Here is a 20086-nt window from a genome sequence, read left to right on the forward strand (position 1 = left end):
ATATACCATAAATTTTCTACATCAGCTGGTGCTTTTTACCCTCCCTCTTGGCTGCTTTGACCTCCTGCACTAACTCAGCAGAACAGGAGGGACAGTACCTGACTCCAGGCTCCTCCTGAAGCCAGGAGGGATGCTGAGCTGGCCTTTCTGGCCAAGCAACTCAGCTACTCAGCAGAAGTGGCAGCCTCCCCCAGCATTCATTTCCCTCACTTTCTTTTTCTGGTCCCATGTGAATGAGCTGGACTCCTGTGGATCACTCTATCCTCTTTATTAAGCCTGTCTCCACAGAGACCGTTTTAATTTAATTCAAGTTGATAGCCAAGTCTCAAAATCCCCTTGGCTCTTGAAACAGTACAATCTCCTGGTATTTGATACACAAGCCCTTTTCCACCATCCTCTTGCTTCCCTTCAAGTAAATATTGCCAAAATCCAGTTTCTTTCCAGAGCTTTTTAGCTCTGCCTGATGCCCCTTGCTGAGGGAATGTTACTCACAGCAAGCCCTAAAAGAAAGTGCTGGCACGCTGAGAAACACCCCTCCTCATCAGAGCATCTGACTTTATTCAAACATGCATGCTCAACAGAAAAGCAATAACAAATTCTTCCTGCAACACAGGTTGAAGAAACACTGCTTGCCAGGCATACCCACTTCAGAAAGTAAACTGGGAACAGGATATGAAATCTCATTCACTGGCAAACATATGAATCATCCCTGTTTTGTCAGATTTGTTAGCTTAATCCTAGGGGAGGTATTGCTAAAACCGACTGCAGAGGCTTACTTCGCATCTCCTGGTCTGACTGAACCACCAGGGCTGAAACCACATTGGGATTCGGAGGCCAGTGCTCAATACTTCAGATGGCTGGATGGGCTAAATTGCCAATGTAATAAAAATTAAATCAGGATAAGCATCTCTACAGGGAAAACCCAAACATGTCATTTAAAAACAAAATAAAATTAGTTGTGTCTGAGAGACCAGTAGTAATTTTATTTCATAGGAATGAGGCAAAAGTTAGGGAAGGCATGTTGGACATTGGAGAGCCTGTAAGAACATTTCTGTTGGTAATAATAAGCCATGTTTCATATGTCCAAGGCAAAAATGTAAAGCTCACTCAGCAGAGATAGCTGTGAGTATGAAGGAATAAAAGACAGTTTCTTTTGCTCTGCCTGCTTTATGCAAAGCCTATTTATCCATCATTATTAATCAGCAAGACATGGTAAAACCTAGTATACTAAGTGGTATGAAAACTCAAAGAAACACACTGTGTAAGTGAACAAACAAGGGCTCTGATACACAGTTTTGTTGGGTAAGAATGGTAGAGAGCCCTTCCAGGAAAACAGTCCCTTGCTGTTATCCTGACAGAGGCCTTGCATGCCAGGACTGCCCTGTTTAGGATGACTGAATGCCTTAGTCTGTATCCACCCAAAACACCAACAGGGCACAGTGTGTTTACATCCTCCAGTTTAACTTTCAGTGGGTTGGCAACCTGGAAAAAGCCTGGAGCCACTAAGAGGGAATTCTTTCTTGGAGGCAAGGATAGCTCTATCCTGAAACAGTTCCTGCTGCCTTGGTTTCAAAAGACTCAGTGATACTGAAGTCATATCTAGACCTCAGCCAGGAGGATTCCTCAATACAGCTTATGATGACCCAAACCTCAATTTATTGCTTGTGAGTTCTTCTGGGGAAGCACTGGAGAGTAAATCATCTCACTGCATGCAGACGAGCTACAGCATGGAGTGCATGAATGTAGGTGTGTGCTTCAGGCTAAGCTCTAGCTGCGCTTTCTAGACTGAGAGATCACAACATACTTGTTAAAACACCCCAGAATCTACTAGGATCATCAGAAAAAGGCATGAATTAGGGCAAAATGACACGGATTTCTGGAATACCCAGTAAAATAGAAAGCGGATGGAATTTGTAGTTGATTCATTCATGGCACCATGCAGACCTATTATTTGCTGTGTTAAGATTTTACAGTCCAGAAGTGACAAACTCTTCCTTTTCTAGCTACCCCCTCACTGTGGGCTGAGCTACTTATTACACGTTTGCTGCTGAAATAGTGAATAATGGAAGAAAAATGGCAATAGATTTTGACTTGCCCTTTAATCTACAATGATTTTAAATGATACCTCAGACTTACTATAACCACAAAAACAGATTTTGAAGATAGGCCTCAAGAAACCAAAATAAAGTATATTCTGGAGCATTACTGTTTGCTTCTGCAATTCATCAGCAATCATGAGGAACTGACTCCAGTCTTAAAATCATTACTAACATGCTTGTTTAAGAGTCAAGATCATTTCTGTGCTTTGTATGGGTCAGTCTTCATTTTCTTTATGAGATGTTCAGTTCAAGACAGTTTTCTGGGTAAATGGAGACCATCCTCTTAGATGTCAACATTAATCCTGATGCACTGCACTCTCCTCTGAATGACTGCAGATTGCAAAGTGTCTTTGAAAAAGGATAAAACGGACATGTCATGCAGTAACCAAGTAAATGCAATCCCTGATTAATACGCAAGTTTGAAAAGTTCAGAAAATGTCATCACACTCCATAGGTGCACCCTGGTTTTGGAAATGTCTCTGTTGTTTTGTCTGTGTATAAATGTCATTGCACATGAAATTCACTCCAGCAGCTTTTCATAAACTCAAGTCAATGATGATGTGTTCAAATATTTGAGTGTTTCCCTTAAAACTAGAGGCAAAGAAAAAATCTCTTCGATCCGTTGACACGGCTGTGAAAGACCGTGGCGCTTGCACATAGATTTCCTTAAATAATCTGAAAATCTTCTTTTCACCATCCCACTGGTAAATCTGGGAGAAGGTATAGTCACTTCCCAAAGCTAGGTAGTAATTGTTCTTGAAGGAGAAAGGCTGCAGCGTCATGGCTCCTCTGGATGGAAGAGCCTGTATCTCCACAAACTGCTTGCTATTCCATTTCATAACTCTAGAGTCACCAATGAATCTCGTGAGTGTGATGTATAGATCATCCTGCATCCTGAAACTCTTCACAGCTAAGACATCTTCCATGTTGGGGATTTCACTGTGTGGAACAAACTTTTTGGAAGCTTTGTTCCACTGGAGTATAATGGGAACCTGGGAACGGCTAGAGAGGATTAAATGTGATTTCCCATCTATATCGAGAAACTCAGCATCAGTGTCCCTGAACCATTCGTGAAGGGACTGGTATGAGTAAAATCCTTTGTTATTCCACTTGTACACTGTTGACAAACCCGCTTTAGAGCTATCTGCTATGACAAAAAACATTTCATTGTCTATCTCAAAAAGCTCTATATCATTTGGCTTGGAAATGCGAGATACTTCGATATCCTGGAATTTGACAAACTTTGTCCAGCTTTCATCATACTTGTAAATGTGTGAGCCACCAAAGAGTTGTGCCACCACCACAAACACTTGGTCACCAACAAGAATGGCTTTACATCCCACTATGGACTGACCTATTGACCAAAGGAAAACAAAAAGCACATACATTAGCACAGCACAAAGCACCTTTTAAACCACAGAGAGATTACCACATCACCCCTCTGTCTTTTTATATCTGCACCATCTGATCATTTTGTCTTCTGCTACATGCCATCAGAGCTTCTTTTCATGCTTTTTTTCTCCCTAGGAACGGTAAAGGTGACTTCAAATCTTGAAAATGTCGCAGCCCTCAAGGTGTGCAAGTATGATGTACCCTAAAATGCTAATTCATTTTTACCCAGAATACCTTTTCTTTTTCTGTTTGTTCAAACACATGCACCCTAATATTCAAAACAATTACTGAGCCTGAATTTTATTATTGCAAAATAACAAGAGTTGTTATCTCATGACTCAGCAGGAATCTGAAATTCTCTTATTCTTGGAATGTCTATCTTTCCAGCTTAACCAGAAGAATCATAAAATAGAACAGTTAGGGCTGGAAAGGATCCTAAGATCCTCTAGTTCCAACCCCCCTGACATGGGCAGGGACACCTCACACTAAACAACATCACCCAAGGCTTCATCCAACCTGGCCTTGAACACTGCCAGGGATGGAGCATTCACTACCTCCCTGGGCAACACATTCCAGTACATCACCACCCTAACAGTAAAGAATTTCTTCCTTATATCCAATATAAACCTCTGCTGTTTAAGTTTCAACCCGTTACCCCTTGTCCTATCACTACAGTCCCTAATGAACAGTCCCTCCCCAGCATCTCTGTAGGCCCCCTTCAGATACTGGACAGCTGCTATGAGGTCTCCATGCAGCTTTCTCTTATATAGTCTATCTTTCTCGCTCTAAGAGGGCCAGAGTCAGCTTTTTTCTACTTTTTCTCCCAACAGCGGGATGAAAAAGATAAATCTGACTCTGTTGTTTCTATTATGTATTCTTGAGATTATGTTAAACTAGAAATATTTAGGAATATTGTGATTGCCAGATTAGATCAGATCAGGTTATGATCTATATTGAGAATGTCAAGTCACTGTACAAGAACCACATAAAAAAATTAACAAACACAGCCAGCCTGGGACGATCTAGCACCTGCCCAGTGTAGGAGAAGTGGCATCCATCTCAAGTACTGTCAGGTATCTGCAGTGTAGACTTGAATGGCTGAGCTGATCATCAAGGCTCTTTCTGGTCTAACTTAATCAAAAAGCACTCTAGAGGAGATTTCACCTGGCCTTTATATGTCCCCTTTTGCAGAGGACAGCAATGCCTATTATCTGCATGTTGACTACAAAGGCAACCTTGACAACTAGCTCAACTCCATAAGCCCATGTTGGAAAAGGCTAAATTCAGGTATCCAAATGCCAAGCATATATTTACAGCATATATCTGGCTCTTGAGCTCTACAAAACACTCTTTAGGCTCTGCAAGAGGCTCTTTACATGTCTGTATCCCCCAGCAAAAGTCTCACTCGCATTTCATAGTCCAGAGCTCAAGCTCAGACCTTCTAGGAACACAGGATGGGTGTTCAAGAAACAAAAGAAACAAGTCTGGGCATGCACACTGGGTGTGGAGTTAGGACACAGGTACCCAGCAGAAGTGTCTCCTAATCACATTATTCACAGGAAGGTGACTGGAAGACAACTTGGAAATTACCCAAACTCTCAATTTCATTTCCAGAGCTCTGTTAGCTCTCTCTGGGCCATCAACTTCTCAGCTTTCATTCACTGCTACGTATTTCCCCCTAATCTACCAAACACAATGAAACATAAAAAAGGCAAAATTTTAATTTCCAATATTTCTTGAAGGAGGGGTAGCATCTTGGAAACTCTCACTAGTGACACACAGCTGACCTGAGGAGGTAGGTGCTTGCTGCCTTTGTAGACCAGATGGGGATGCAGCTGACTCTTTGTTTCCCAAAAGGCAAGATAAAAAGTAATTACACATAACAATGAACATGTGGGAAGAAGAGTCCACAGAGAAATTTAGCTCCTGAGTCTCCAGAACCAATAGCCAGAAGCACCTGGGAAATTGGACAGTGTGTAACAGCTCTAAAGACTCTGTCCCTGCTCTCATGGTGTGACTGAGCACCATGAGTGTTGGTTAGGGACAGAATGGTTGATAGCATTAGAAAAATCACCTGGCATCCACATGGACTTTTCTTGTTTGATGAGTAATCTGGCCACGATGCTAATTTAGCATGTTTGTAAATGGAAAGTAAACATGAAAGCTTTGCAGCACATCTCTCTAGGTAACAAACACAGTTTAAGTATTTCTATGTCATCTTCAGCTGTAAAACATGCTTTCCTGGCCAACCCATCCTAAAAGCATCCTTCAGACCTATTTCCTTCTACACACAGTAGACTATTTTTATATTCTACTTTGTAGGCACTTTAGCAAGAGCAAGGGCTCCCTCAGCTTGCACTGTAACCCACAGTGTGATTCAGGCAGTGAGTGCTAAGCCGGGCCACAGTGTGACATTCACAGCAAGTGTTTGTGCCTTCAGAACCATTTACAAGATCAGACAAAAAAAAGCCTAGTTTTTGTGCCACAGCAAAGTTGAATGTGCATGTATTAACAAGATTCACTACTCCATGAGGTCACTAATGTCCAAACATTACACGCTTTGATCTGCTAAATGCAACACAGATTCAGAACAAAAACCATCAACTGGTCCCATCTATGAATCTTGTCCTTCTGAAATGCCAGCAGTTCATTAACAACAGGAATCCAGATGTTCATATACCTGTGATGTTGTCGTAACTCCTGAAATTCATTTCAATGTGGTCCCATTCCAGCACCATGCAGTTCTCCATGCTGGGCTGTGCAATGGCTACAAACACATCATTCTTTGAGTTGAATGTATCCACTGAAACTGACTGGTAGGGCAAAATCTGGTGAACAACAAAATCTAGAAACATACATTTTCAAAAGTTAGCATACATCTTTACTGGAAACACAAAGTGGTCACTGATTATAACGATTTACACTAAAAAATCAGCAAAACAGTCTGGATTTTGTGTAACACTAACATGGAAATGTCAGTGCTCACATGAGGCATGCAGCAACAGGGGAAAGTGTCTCCTGCTTTAGGCATCATAAACTGTCCTCTCTGGAAATACAGTTGCAAAGGAGATCAAATACATAAATAGTGGCAGAAATCAGATTTTCCATCTAAGCTGGCTGGTATTAATGAAATTAGGGTATTGAGAGAGAAGTCTCTTTCTCCACAGCTGGAAGGTGCTTTCCGTCAAGTGAAATGGCCTTGCTAGAATCACTGTCAAGCTGAGAGACAGCAACTTCCAGCTGAAGTCCAATAACTTCTTAAGTCATGTAAATTTAATCACTAGCAATTTGTGTTATGCTAAATCAGGCAGAAAGTGAAATGGTATCTGAAGTTTGCCTGGGGATAACCCCATTTTGGCTAGACCATAGACAAAATGGAGTAATCAAAAACTCAGTTAACATAACGTTTTATGGGGCATTGTAAAGTAGTTTAGGCATAAAATACAACTAACCTGCAAATTACTATCCAGTAGCAAACTTACCCTAGCCACTAAGACTGAGGAGATGGTGTAACTTGTAAAGGCTAAGAGTGTAACTCAAAAACGCAAGATTTTTTTTCTCATAATCTAAGTGCATTTGTAGATTTAACTCTAAACTTCACCCAGGGCTAAGTCAGCATTCAGCACAGAGCCAGTCTGGGGCAAAGTTAGGAGACTTGGGTCTCATCTTTGGCCTGACAGCTGGGGAAGGTCAGTATTATCAGAAAAAGAAAGCGGTATAGCATAGCTGACAAAGAAAAGCCAGCACTTGGGTCTAGAAAGTGGCAGACATGATGTATGGATACAGATATGTAGAAAAGGAAATACATCTTCCACTACAATGGCGTTTCTCTGCAGAGCGACACACCGCTGTTTCAAGCTCCATTTGCTATATGTTTTCACCATGCAGTCCTATGCTGGAAGGGCCTGAGCATCCAGGGATTTTGGTGAAATGGTAATTAAGTCCTCACTCGAGTCCCTCATTTTGGTGCATTATGAAATAATTGCTTTTGAATGAAGAACCCTCTGTCTCTGCATGCTTGAAAGCCTTGCCCTTGAGGAGTTACACTTCTGGAGAATAAAGATAGATGACTGCCATTAAACAAACAGAGCAGATTCTACAGCTGCGAAAGAAATGACAGTCTCCATTCTTTGAGGGACTATCATAAATAGAGTTTGGGTTTGATTCATAAATGCTGGTAGGAAAACAAGAAAGTTGTCTTCATACTCACTGGGAAAAACAAAAGAATTGGAGAAAGCTGACACTGAAATATGCAGAAAGTAAAAGTAAGTGATAAATCAGGGAAGGCAGCTAAGGATGGAACAATAGCAGATACAGTCACTCAGAATCAAAATATTTTTAAAATCTTTAAAAAAAACCAAGCCAAAACAAAACAAAAACCCAAACCCTAATCCTGAAAAAGACATCTCTTGAAATCTGAGCAGATGTGAAACAGTCTGAGGGAGTCTGTGAATTAAAACAAGCCAGTCTGTGTATTGATACCCACTGCTCATTCAGAAATGATTCAGTGTTAACACAGCTATTTTTACTTGCACCTGTCATTTGGCTCTTTGTATCACTGGATGAATAAAAATGGGTAACAAAATCAGTCATAATCAGTAAAAGCAATAAATGTTGGTTTTAGCACCAGCTGGAAATATGAGACTCTAATGTACAACAGGGTCACACAGTAAAGGGATGCTGCAACATCAGGATTGCCAGCAATTCACGTCTTGGAGGCTTGACTTAGTTTTACAGGCAGGTCCACATACCTTGCTTTAATTCTAGAAAGAGCTTGTACAGTAAATATGGTGTGTGTGCATGGAGGAGGTGTCCCAACATTGTTCTCTTTGAAGCCAGCTCAGCCTGCATGGGAGAGGGAAGAGGATGCTGCCTTCGCTTCCCCTGTGCTGCTGGCTGCCCAGTCTGTTGCCCTCTCCTTCTACCCTGATGCATGATTTTACTCCCCCTGTCATGGTTTTAACACTGCTTTCTGCTGCCTGGGAGCTGGGGTGGTGTGCCCCCCAATCCTCCAGCCACCACTCTGCCTCTGCTCCTGATGCTGAACTGGCATTAGCCATCATGGATGAGAGACCCAGCTCTCTTGTTGCTGGGCTGATTTCGCTTCCACTACTCTGGCTGATTCCAGCACACAAGAATGCTGATGCTGGCAGAGCTGAGATGGAGCGTACAGAGAATGCTGGAGGACACTAAAGAGAAAGGGGAGCAATGACCTGTTTGGGCAGCAGCTCCTAAACTGCACTCTGTGACTTGGTCCCCCTCTTTTGTTCCCCATGGCAGAGACTTCTAACAGGACCTGGGTGTACTATCAGGGAGCATTAGCCATCCATTCCCATCTCCCACCACAACAGCACAGGCAATCTCGCAGAGTAGTGAGTACACAGCAGGTAACTCTTAATTTGCAAACTACCTTCCTTCCAGCCCATGGGGAAAGAGAGAAGACAATCCCAGCTAGGTAAAGAAAGGGGAAACCAAGCTTTCAAAGCTCAGTGAGATGATCCCTGCCTGCAGGCTTGGGCAAAGCAGGTCCCAAGCATGCACACAACCTGTTCTCAGTTACTGTGGGAGCATGAGGCCCACTTCCCAGCCTCCTCAACATAAGTTACATGTCCCCCACTGTGCTTATAGCCACAGCACAGCCCCCTCGCACACTGTTATGGGACAACATGAAATGAAATGAAACAGCTTGACCTGCTTCCATGATGTAAGCCATGAGACATGGGAAAGAGGGCTGCTATCACAAAAAGAGTTACAAGGGCAGATCACCAACACTATGAATTGCTTTCTCTGTGAAGAAGCAATAGGAGCATTTTGTTCTTTGTCTTGTTTTGATTTTTTATTTGGCAGCACTTCTTTCCATTTCTCCTCCTGTTACCATTATACCAGTTCAGTGGATGCAATGAGCCAATGAAGCCAATGAGATGCATGTTTTACCAAGCAAACGGCTTTGTTACCATATCCTACAACCAGTCATGCTCAACACAGGGTACTAGAGACCAGAAATAATGGAAAGTCTCATCACATCTGGCAAAGGAGGGAAACATAATACTGAAGACTAACATGAATGAAAGAGGTTTGCAGAGCACTGCTCGTCATCGACTGGGAAAGGAGACTACATGCAGAATATGGTACAAGCCTGAGCCTGTGACTAATCAGTCCTCAAGGAATGAATATGGACATATTTATGATCCCTTTGGAGCTGCGGAAAGCAAAGGCAGAGAAGGAAAAAGCAGCTGTAGCCTGACACTGCAGACCACCAAGGACACCAGAGGGTTGTAGCCTGAGAAAGATAACTTCCAGTTTAGTGCAGGGGACATGATGCTGGCTCAAACATGACACTCCTGAAGATCTGCATTTCTGCTCTACTGATCTGTTTTGTCTTTTACAGATAATTCCTGCAGGTACCTCTTGGCACTTTGTAAAGATGCCAGAGATCCTTGTCTTCTACACCCTCCACCTTTGCTATGCACTGGAGCTCCGGGAAGCCTGCTGCTGCCCACCCCCAGGCCAGAGGGGTTCAGCACACAGCCTTCCCAGAGAATTACTGGTCTGAAAATGCCCTCTGCTATCTGAAGAGTGTATTACAGCTACATGCTGTGCTGCCAGAGCACTTCTCTGATGGCATCTGAATACTCAGCTGGGCAGTCCTTGTACCACGTTAACATCTTAGCTCCCCAGCAAACTACAGCATGTGAAATTACATTCATGGTTGGAGTAATTTCACCTACAGCAGACCAAGGAACTGATATTAAGGGTGAATTTTGCCTGTTGCAACCTCATATTTCTTAGGTACATATAGATGACAGAAATATATAGAGGGCAGGTAAGTCAGTATAGGTGTGAGGACTAGGTAGATAAGGCTTGCTCATCCACACCATTAGTGCTGTGCAATTGCTTAAACCAGACTGCAATGAAATAAAGTGGCTTTTACTTTGTACTTTGGCATCTCAGTGACTTGGCAGACACAGGAATGTAACTTAGGTACCATTCTAAGCTATACTGCTCTCCTGGTTTTGACATCCTTTATGTAGCAGATTATCATGCTTTACACCTGCTACTCTTCTGATGTATTTTTGAATTTTGAATTAATTCTCTTTTCCCTTACATATTGCCCTTGGATTACCATTCCCTGTCACGAAACTTCATTTTACATTACTAGCAATCGACTTTCCTATTGTCTTTTAATAGCGATGACTTGATGACACATGAGAACTTGAATGCCTCTGGTATTACTCTACAGAAAAAAAGGCAGAATGCTGACATCATATACATGAAAGATGAAAAACAATACTCGCAGCTTATATACTCAGTTATATGATGTGACTACATTTAAAGATAGGTAACTGCGGCTGTTCAGTCATAAAACATGAGCATAACCACATGCAAGTTTCTCTTCACTTCCTTTAGCATGCTTTACATTACCTAGAATAAAAATCAAGATCCTAAACAAGACAGTAGTGAGAATATTATTGGACATTTCCCACAACTTAATGGAGTTCCATGAAGAACAGCTGGCAGTATTGCCACCACTTTTGATGCTATTAAATAGTGGCCTATTGAATAAAGATAACAGATATAGCCACATTATTTTAACTTCTTTTCATTGCTTTCTGTGAAATACAGAGATTTTGGGAAGCTCATATGTCGTAACTATATGGCCTTATTCCAGATAATAGAAAGCATTCTGTGATGAAAAGTAAGTCGCAAAGGGAGTCATAATCAAGTCTTTTGGAATATGAATAGTCAGAGCTCTTCTTCCATTATCATTTAATCCAAATAAAAACTCGGTACTTACTTTGACTTCGAAATGTAATTTTCTCATTTTATGCTTGTTCTTGTACTTGGTAGTGCTTTGTATGTAACCCTTTCCTCCCCCCAGGTCATGCTCACAGAAGCAAAAAGGTATAGTCTAAACTTCTGATATTTAACCATTTGTAGTGTGCTTAGAAATATACATTCTGAATACCTGTAGTGGTGCATTCATAATCAAAACTTGTCACATCATTTAACTTCTTATCCTGATATTCTGCTGGACCAATACACAGGACATCAGAAACAGTGGAATTTGTCATCTTTAACCACAAAAACAACCACTTGGCTTTGCAGTCACACTCAAATTTATTTCCCCTTAAATCTCTAAAAAAACACACAGAAATAAACATATTTGAAAAGGTTGATAGCAATATGAATACTATAGAACTGTTATCACCTTGACATGCTGAATGTAAAAATACCTGAGTAGCCTTGAATTGTTTCTGAATTGAGAACAGGGAAGTTGCTTCAGTTTTATTTGGACTCTCTTACTATGAACTCTCCTTCACTAATTGTTGTCCTTGGAAAAACTGTTTCTATCTAGGAAATATGCTCACATATAACCATAGTAATGGAGCTCTGTGATTCACGTGTAAAGTCACTCACATTTATAAATCTTCATGGGATTAGGACTGTAATGTAATAAATCCTGACAGTCTGGTCATCTGCTGCAAGCCTCCTTCCCTCCATCTACTGCTGACACTGACAGATCCCATTCCTTCACTAAACTACTCCAGCACCACTGGTTGACAGAGTGGCCTTGCTGGCACCATTTCTGTGTTACATTAAAATACAGATGTAAGGCTTGTGTTTTCTGAGTCACTGCTGATGTGTGGTCAATTTAACCTTCACTACTAATGTATGTGCAATTTCAGCACTGTACTTGGTTCTTCGATCTCCTGGCAATTTTTGTTGTTTACAATTATACTTTGCTGTCTGGGAGAGCTAGGCCAAAAATAGGAGAAGCTGACTATCCGCTCAATTATACAAGACAACACTAACAGTTAAGTCAACAATGTGCTACAACTACATAAAAACAAAAAAAAAATGAATGCCTTTCACTAATGTAATCTCAGGGGATGCATGCACAATAATAGGGAAAATGTTCAGAGAAATCGTAGTTTTAAAATTTGTTGTCTCCCTTTCCCTAAAAGCAATTTATATGAAACATCAAAAAGAAGTACAATAATGCAAGCTATGTACAGCAGCACGAGAAACAACAGTGATTTGAGAAACAGCAGTTATTTTAGAGGAGTCTAGCAAGTAAACAATTTTAAAATTAGGAAAGCTAGCACAACAAAAGGCACACTTCCTTCCTGTGCAGATATCAGGTACAGCACCACATAAACCCAGAATGTAAAACTCAAGAGTAACAGAGTGACAGAATTAGGCAGCCAGTAGAAAGATTCTCATTACTTACAGTTCAATTAAAGAATCTAAATCACTGAAGACATCCCTCGGCAGAGCTTTGAGATGGTTATTGGCCAAAGAACTAGGAAAGAAAGTTAGAGCTTAGTACCATTGCTGTCCGTTGTCTGGCTGACTCATTAAGTCTGAGCTCACCTACAATTGTTAGAACTGTCCAGCCACTGGCATTGTTAATAGTTATAAGGAACAGGCACATATTAATTATTCTTATTCAAGAATGAAGATTGCTTGAAGATCATGTAAAAGTAAAATACATAGAACTTTTTTATTGCCCAGGTGCAAATGCAACACACAGAGCAATCACTGAGCATGCTGAAGAACCAGGACTGATAATCACTAGTACACCGTGTAATGGTGATAGTGGTTCAGCATCCACACGCAGCAGCTGCATCCCAGCACAAGCTGTAAGTGTGCACAAGCAGCCCAACATGCCACAGGGCTGCCCCAGCAGGAGTTCTTTTAAGGCCACTTATTAAATTGAGGGACACATGCTGCTGACAGCAGGAGGAAGCTGATGCATGGAGGGGAAGAGAGGTTTTCGCTGTAGCAGAAAAACCAGTGGTCCCCCCGAAGAGTCTGTTCAAGCAAAAATTACCAAGTGTTAAATAACTTACAGGTGAGTCAGGTCTCGAAGGCCACGAAAAGCATTTCTTGAAATGGTTTCAATTTTATTTCCTTCAATGAATCTAGGAAAACAAACAAAAAAAAAATTAAAAGACTTTATTATTGGCCTCACCAGTGCTTTAAGCTATGGCCTCCAAATTCAGCAGTGGCAGCCCCTTCAGACTTAAAGGTGGGGAAGTCTCAGTGGAGCTCATTTTCCCTTTACCACTTTCCTTGGGTGGACTGCAAGGAATGATGAAAGTACCATGCAGCAAAAGGGACAGTGGCATGTGACACAAACATCCAGCAGAAGAGGAGCAAAACAGACATAGCAAAAGACATTACTCCTCTGTTGGTTAATCCTCTCAGGGTGTGTTGTGTGAGGCAAGAGACCTGTGTACGAGAGGTTTCTAAGGTGGCCTTTGAAAGCCAAGGTCTTACATTCCTCTCACAAATCACCTGCACTGTAACACCACATGGCAGCACAGAAGTGCCAGGGCTGCCTGGGCTGAAGACAGACACTCTGATGGGCAGGTCCTGTGGCTGCACGCACTGTCCCACCTCAGCACCCATAGAGCTGTGACAGGAACCGTACACATACAAAGCCTGTGTAAATGGCAATACCAGTGTCTTGTTCTTGCTGCTGCAGTTCAGCTCCCTCCAGCCAGGATACCACCTCTGCAGGGTGCCCACCTGCACACAAGTCACGGCCCAGTGCACTGGGGGAATAATGACAGGCACGTATCGATTCCAGGAGCATGCTGCTCCTCCTGACTGAATGTCAGCATTTAAAGAAAGCGTTGATATTTGAGCATTTTGACCCCTGAGCACTTGAGGACACATCCCTAAATACATCATCAGCCCTGCAAGTCAATTGCAGCCAGGTGGCCATCAAGGTATTGCATGGTACAGCAGAACCTGGATGAAGACATGCTGACTTTATAAAAGGTTTCATGAGATATAAATGTCTCACTTCTTCTATACATCCTTGTTTGCCTTCCCGGGAAATAGAGAAAAAACACTATGAGCCAAGGTCTCCTCAAAAGAGAGTCAAGATGGGGATGTGGGATGCCACGTGCTCTTGGTTCTGCTGTTTAGATGTAGCCAAAATCCTGCATGAAGTGACTGGGACCCTGACTGCAAGCAAAAGCTGCAGATAAGAAAGTGTTGTATCTACACAGGTGTCAGAAGAGGTTCAACTGTTCCAAGGCTGCCTGGGGTCATGAATTCAAATTGCAGAGAGCCAAACTGCCTCCTGATACTGTCATCAGCACCTGGCATCCCTGCACAGTGCCAGTTCACCAGTCCATGCAAATAAACACAGCTTCATTGCACACACTGCAGCAAGATGATGCAAATTTGGGCTGGGACTCAATAATTTGCCGGATTCCTGAGTCACCAAACCTGGCCTCAAAAGGATGCTACCCTGGGAATGCCACTCTGTTCACCAACAAAACTCCCATCTTTATCAGACCTGTCTAATACAGACTGTACATGGAGCCATATAGTTTAAGGGTACATTGAATGCCATTGTCAGTTCTGCAAGCTCAGCAGGACACAGCTGGAGGTATATTATCTATATATATACATATATATATATATATATATACACACACATATATATATATATATATATAAGTATCTGCTGCGGGCACTCACCAGCAGCTATTTGTTTGGAGACTTAGCTTTGTACATAAAGAAACTTGCTATTCTTGTTTGTCAGAGAGGGTTTCTTATTCTCTGTAAGGTCTGATCACTGGTAACTGACAGACATGAGTTACAAAAGCTGTAATGCTGTTACTGGCTCCGTGGCCACAAAAACCCAGGGAAAGGCCACTTGCACCCAACTTCCAAAAGGTGGAGGTGTGATTTGCTGGGAATAGGAAGCACTCTTTGTACCTGGCAGGGAGGGCGACCACAGCCATTAACTGAGGCCACTTGCTTAGCTCCTGCTAAAGGAAACTCAAAACTGTAAGGCTTTAGCAGTCTTCATGCTGTTCCCTGGCTTGCAGCTGACAACCAGGGAAAGAGATTGCCGCTTTGATCAGCCAAGGAGGGGCAGGCAGGAATTTCTTCTTTCAGACTGAGGTCTCTCTGCACTCGCTAATGCAACCATGACAGCCAAGTATGCTGCTGGGACAAAGTCATCAGCACTTGAAAGCAAGTAATTCATGAAATGACACTAAAATGGTTTTCTTCCTTTTTACAAACATATTCAAAATTACTTTTTTCCTTGTAGACACATGGAAAAGAGAATGATTAGGGAGTTCACTGTCCGTGAAAAATCCTCTAAAATATCCGAAGCATGGATTTTAGAATTTACCATTTACCATTATCCTCTATTTCTTGGTCTGCAAATTCCAGTGTCAGCTGCTCCACACATATCAGACTAGTAAACTTGAATGCACCCCACCTTAACACCTATTTGTCTGCACTGTTCTATGAGCATTGGTCTTCCTCTGGAAAAATACAGAAATGTTTTCCACAGCTACCTTTCAGCATGAAAAGGTGGGTGGCAAGAGGAATTTCTTTCAGATCATATTCCAAGTTTCAAACATACCAGCTCGTGTCCGGTAACACAGAGAAATGGCAGTCCTTTGGAGTATGAAGTGAGGACAACCTGGTACCAGGGATAATACTTTTTTAAAAATTAAAAAGGGTGACCTAAAAAAAAAAAAAATTGGGAAATGAAGATACTGTAAAAATCAAGAAAGTGAACAAAGGAGAACAAATGAACATAAATAATAACTTAAATAATTGCAATAATGTATATTATATGAAATATATGTTTATATATTCATATATTTATAATTATTTATAACATAAAGATAAATGCCACGGGCATTAAATGCGATAGCAGAAAAAAGGTGAAGTTGGAAAAGAAAGAAAGCTGGGAGAAGAGAATGAGCCAGGCAATCAGGGATGCTCTGGGCAGTACACAGATACCCTGTGACTCCTCTTCAGGCTGCCAGCAGGCCAGGAGAGGCTTTCCCACCTCTTTCCTGTAGTTCAAAGCCCCTCGACAGCGATGCCACTGTTCTGGAAAGCCAAGCCAATGCCTTTCAATGTACTGTGATTATCACCTTGCATTCATAGCTTACTTTAAAAATCCACTTGCAACTTCTGAGAAAGGGTGAGCCACTATAAAGAATACTTGCACAGGAGCGGAACGTAAATCCTTCATCCCCCCTGCTCCTGGGAACCACACTAAAGACTAAGACTCCACAGCAGGAATCTTGGCAACTTATCGAAACATCTTGATTTATAAAGGACAGGGGAAGACATAAAATACCAGACTCACAGGTATTCTAGATGGAAGAGACCAGCAAAGGCGTCATCTCGTATAACAGTGAAGGAATTGGAGTTTAGCAAGCTGAAAATGGAAAGCAGGCATTAGGAAAGCACATTAAAGCTTGACACGTTGGATTATGCCTGTTGTGTTTATTGCCCATGACCAAACTAATATTACTGACTCGAGCCCATATTGCCCCACCAGTGTAGCACATATAAACCTCTGTGGAATGGCCTATTAAAAGAAAAAAAAACAAACCAAAGGCATAATGTGATGCTAGTTAATGTCCACTGATGCCCAGGAAAAATGCTCACTGTGCCATCCACCATGGTTAAATGCAACCTGACCCTTGACAATCTGATCCCCTGAAAAAGACAAGAAATAGCAAAACTTCTTATTTGGTCTAACAATCAAATGCGACTCAAAAGAAGTAATTTTCAGAAAATCTCTGAATTTTCCAAGTGAATATGTCTACATTAATCACTTTATTAGAGAAACTTATTAATCTTCTTTTTGTCTGGTTTTAGGCATTTTACTAAATTAATTTAGAAGACTAATGAACATGAAATGCAAACTTTCCCTGTGATCCTCGGTTATTATACTAATGCTAGACAAATACTCAAATTATCTCAAAGAAATCTGACAAAGATGCAAGCTGCCATTAAGAATAAATCCTTACATTACTCTTTTACCATGGCTACTGCCACAGAGGACACAGGAAGTACCCAAGTGATCAATTATGTATATATCTCTTTTGCCATTTAATCATTCTTTTTTCTTGTGCTTGAAGGAAAGTCACAAACTACACCAACAAAATCTGTCAGGGCCCAAGGTGGTGGTGATGGTGCCAAACCCTTCTGGCTCCCATGCCTGATCTAGCGCATAAAGTGACATTGGCAACTTCTGATTTTCTCAACCTCTGCCCCACCACCCCACACACCCCAATGCCTCCTGAAAATCTGCTACAGCTAAGGAATAGGGATAACCTTCATGTGCTCTTCCTCCCTCTTCCCAGTACTGATACCCAAAACAAGCCAGATTCTCCTCATCTTGAGTTTTCCACCCATGGTTTCTCTCAGCCCAAACTTGGGTTCCTCCCTTCCCAGCTGGTACAGGTCAGCTGGTTGCCCCCATTCGCCAGTGGGCAAAGTGCCTCTGCCCTCTTCCCGGGGCTCTGTGCTGAGCCCCAAGGCCCACAGGCACTTGGGTTTGGGACTGGTGCCACACTAAAGAAGGTGCAAGCCTCCACCCCTTACTCTGCCCATTTCTCCACAGTGTTTTCCATGGGATGCTGCTCCTCCAGATAGTGAGACAGGCCTTTGAGTCAAACGAGGAGGGGTGCCCAAAGACAGACCATAACACTGGCAGAGGCCTTCAGGGACTACCTCTTGCTCATACCAATTTTAACACCTAGCTCTGTGGTGAGAGCTCAGCCTGGGTGCCTCGCACCTTTTTGCTTCAATTTTCTTTGCAGTGTGTCTTTTCTGCGGGAGGCATGGAGGGTCTGCCTGGTATCAGGCATCACAGGCAGGCTGAACTGGTCTATGCAGGGCACAGATGAAGCAACTTATCAGAGAAACAGGCACCGAGGCTCCCGAGGGGATTGTACCGCACTCTGTGTCTGTGCCTTTCCACTACTGCCTTCCAGGACAGCTAAATTAAGCCAAGTTTGGGTAAGCTGCCTGAGCTGCAGGCACACACCTAACTGCAACGGGCACGACCACCGAGGTGCCCAAGGTCAGGAAGGAGGGAGCGCTGCAGAGTGCCGGAGCTGGACTGCTGTCCCCCGGGCCAGAGGCCCACCAGGTCAGCTGGGGCAACCCTCCAAGTTGGACACCGAAGCCCAGAGTCATGCTGCAGACACCACGAGCACTTCATGCACAGAGGCTTTGCACAGAGGCTTGCTTTCCTCCCAGGAGTGTCCCAGCAGCCTCTGCTCACCCCCGGAGCTCCTGCAATGCCCCAAAGCCAGTGTGAGACCCCTGGGCACAAAGTGAGCCGGAGCAAGGCACCACATGAAAACTCAGCACTACAAACTTACTAAAGCTGGTGGCGTGGGAGGGTTTATATAACAGGGAACTTAGGGTATCATAAAACATTTTGTCCTCCTTCAGCAACTAAGCTCGCATTTTATGAAGTGGTTTATGAACGGAAAATGCATCCCTCTGTTATGAAGCAGCAGCTACATCAAGGGATGCTGCACAAGCTGGGAATGTCCCCGTTCCCCCCCGTTCCTACAAGGGCACCCGTAATTCAGTTTAGGAAGCGCAAAGTGCGAGCTCGCCGCTGCCCTTTCCAGTGCCATACTTACAGCAGCTGCAAGGAGGGCAGGTGGGAAAACATCCTGTCCTTGACTTCGGCGAACGTCCCGTTTACCAGGCTCCTGTCAGGAGAGAAACCTCCCATGAAGCGGGACCGCCCCGCGTCCGACACCCCCTCCCCTCCCTCCCGCTCCTTGCCCCGCACTCACAAGGACCCCAGGCCGGCGGGCAGCCCGCGGGGGGCCCCCGCTGCCCCGACGCACAGCGCCGACTCCCGCCAGCAGCTGCAGGGCGGCCCGCAGCGCGGCGGCCTGCGCGGAGCCCCGGGCAGCGGCAGCAGCAGCAGGGCGCAGAGCGGCAGCAGCCGCAGCGGCACCGCCATGCCCGCACCACCGGCACCGCCGCCTCCCGCACCCTGACATCAGCGCGGCACCGCCCCGGGGCGGGCGGGGAAAGGGGGGTCCCGGGCCGGGCGGTGCGAGGGGCGGTGCGAGGCGGGGGATCGCGTGGCCCGCTGGCTCTGGGCAGGGTGGATGCGTGCTCCTGCCCCGCAGGAAGGCAGGGGGCGGCGCTGTCCCCCGGCCCCTGCTGTTGGTTGCGCTCTCAAGGCCAGGTTGGAGGGTCGGTCTTTTCCCCCAGGTAACAAGCAATAGGACAAGAAGTAACGGGCTCAAGCTGCACCAGGGGAGGTTTGGACTGGCTATTAGGAAAAATGTCTTCACAAAAGGCATTGGAACAGGCTGCCCACGGCAGTGGTGGAATCACCGTCCCTGGAAGTGTTCAGAAACAGTGTGGATGAGGCTCTCAGTGATGTGGTTTAGTCGTGGACTTGGCAGTCGTGAGGAAATGGACTTTGTGATTTTAAAGGCCTTTTCCAACCTGATTGATTGTATGATTCTAACTGTAGCAAGACCAACTCTAGGGATGTCTAGTCAAGAAAGAAGCAGATGGGTGATAACACAATAGAATTATAGTTGCTTTGCAGTAGTAACGTGTGTTAAGTAGTGATTGATCAAATCATGATGTATCTGAATGCTTGAAAGGTATCAGAGCTGTGTGTTCTGAAACCACATTCTGGTGCCCCAATTTGAACGGGATGCCTCATGTACATGAATGAAATAATTACTCTTTTAACTCTGTCCTTAGTGTCCCAGCCTCTTCCCTTGGTCCACATGGGCCTGTTGCAAGGATCTTGTGGC

At 43.6% G+C, this 20086-nt stretch overlaps 1 protein-coding gene across 1 annotated transcript; it reads right to left on the reverse strand.

Annotated features, from left to right (window-relative positions):
* Nucleotides 1–2635: 2635 nt before the first annotated feature.
* Nucleotides 2636–19269, reverse strand: LGI2 (leucine rich repeat LGI family member 2). Its single transcript, XM_034064891.1, has 8 exons — nt 19097–19269; nt 18938–19009; nt 16636–16707; nt 13346–13417; nt 12724–12795; nt 11458–11627; nt 6172–6336; nt 2636–3453 (listed from the first exon to the last, which is right to left on the reverse strand). The coding sequence occupies exons 1-8, from the start codon at nt 19267–19269 to the stop codon at nt 2636–2638; spliced, it is 1614 nt and encodes a 537-aa protein (XP_033920782.1).
* Between the last annotated feature and the right edge of the window lie 817 nt (nt 19270–20086).

This window comes from Melopsittacus undulatus, chromosome 7 (assembly GCF_012275295.1).
Source record: "Melopsittacus undulatus isolate bMelUnd1 chromosome 7, bMelUnd1.mat.Z, whole genome shotgun sequence".
Classification (NCBI taxonomy): Eukaryota; Metazoa; Chordata; class Aves; order Psittaciformes; family Psittaculidae; genus Melopsittacus; species Melopsittacus undulatus.

Excerpts from the sequence above, each read along its gene's own strand:
- LGI2 (XM_034064891.1), bottom strand. The coding sequence starts at position 19,269 with ATGGCGGTGCCGCTGCGGCTGCTGCCGCTCTGCGCCCTGCTGCTGCTG. Across the intron at positions 19,010-19,096 it reads CCCGCCGGCCTGGGGTCCTT|GAGCCTGGTAAACGGGACGT; the intron begins GTGAGTGCGGGG and ends CTCTCCTGACAG. Across the intron at positions 6,337-11,457 it reads TTATGAATGCACCACTACAG|ATTTTGTTGTTCACCAGATT; the intron begins GTATTCAGAATG and ends GTATGTTTCTAG.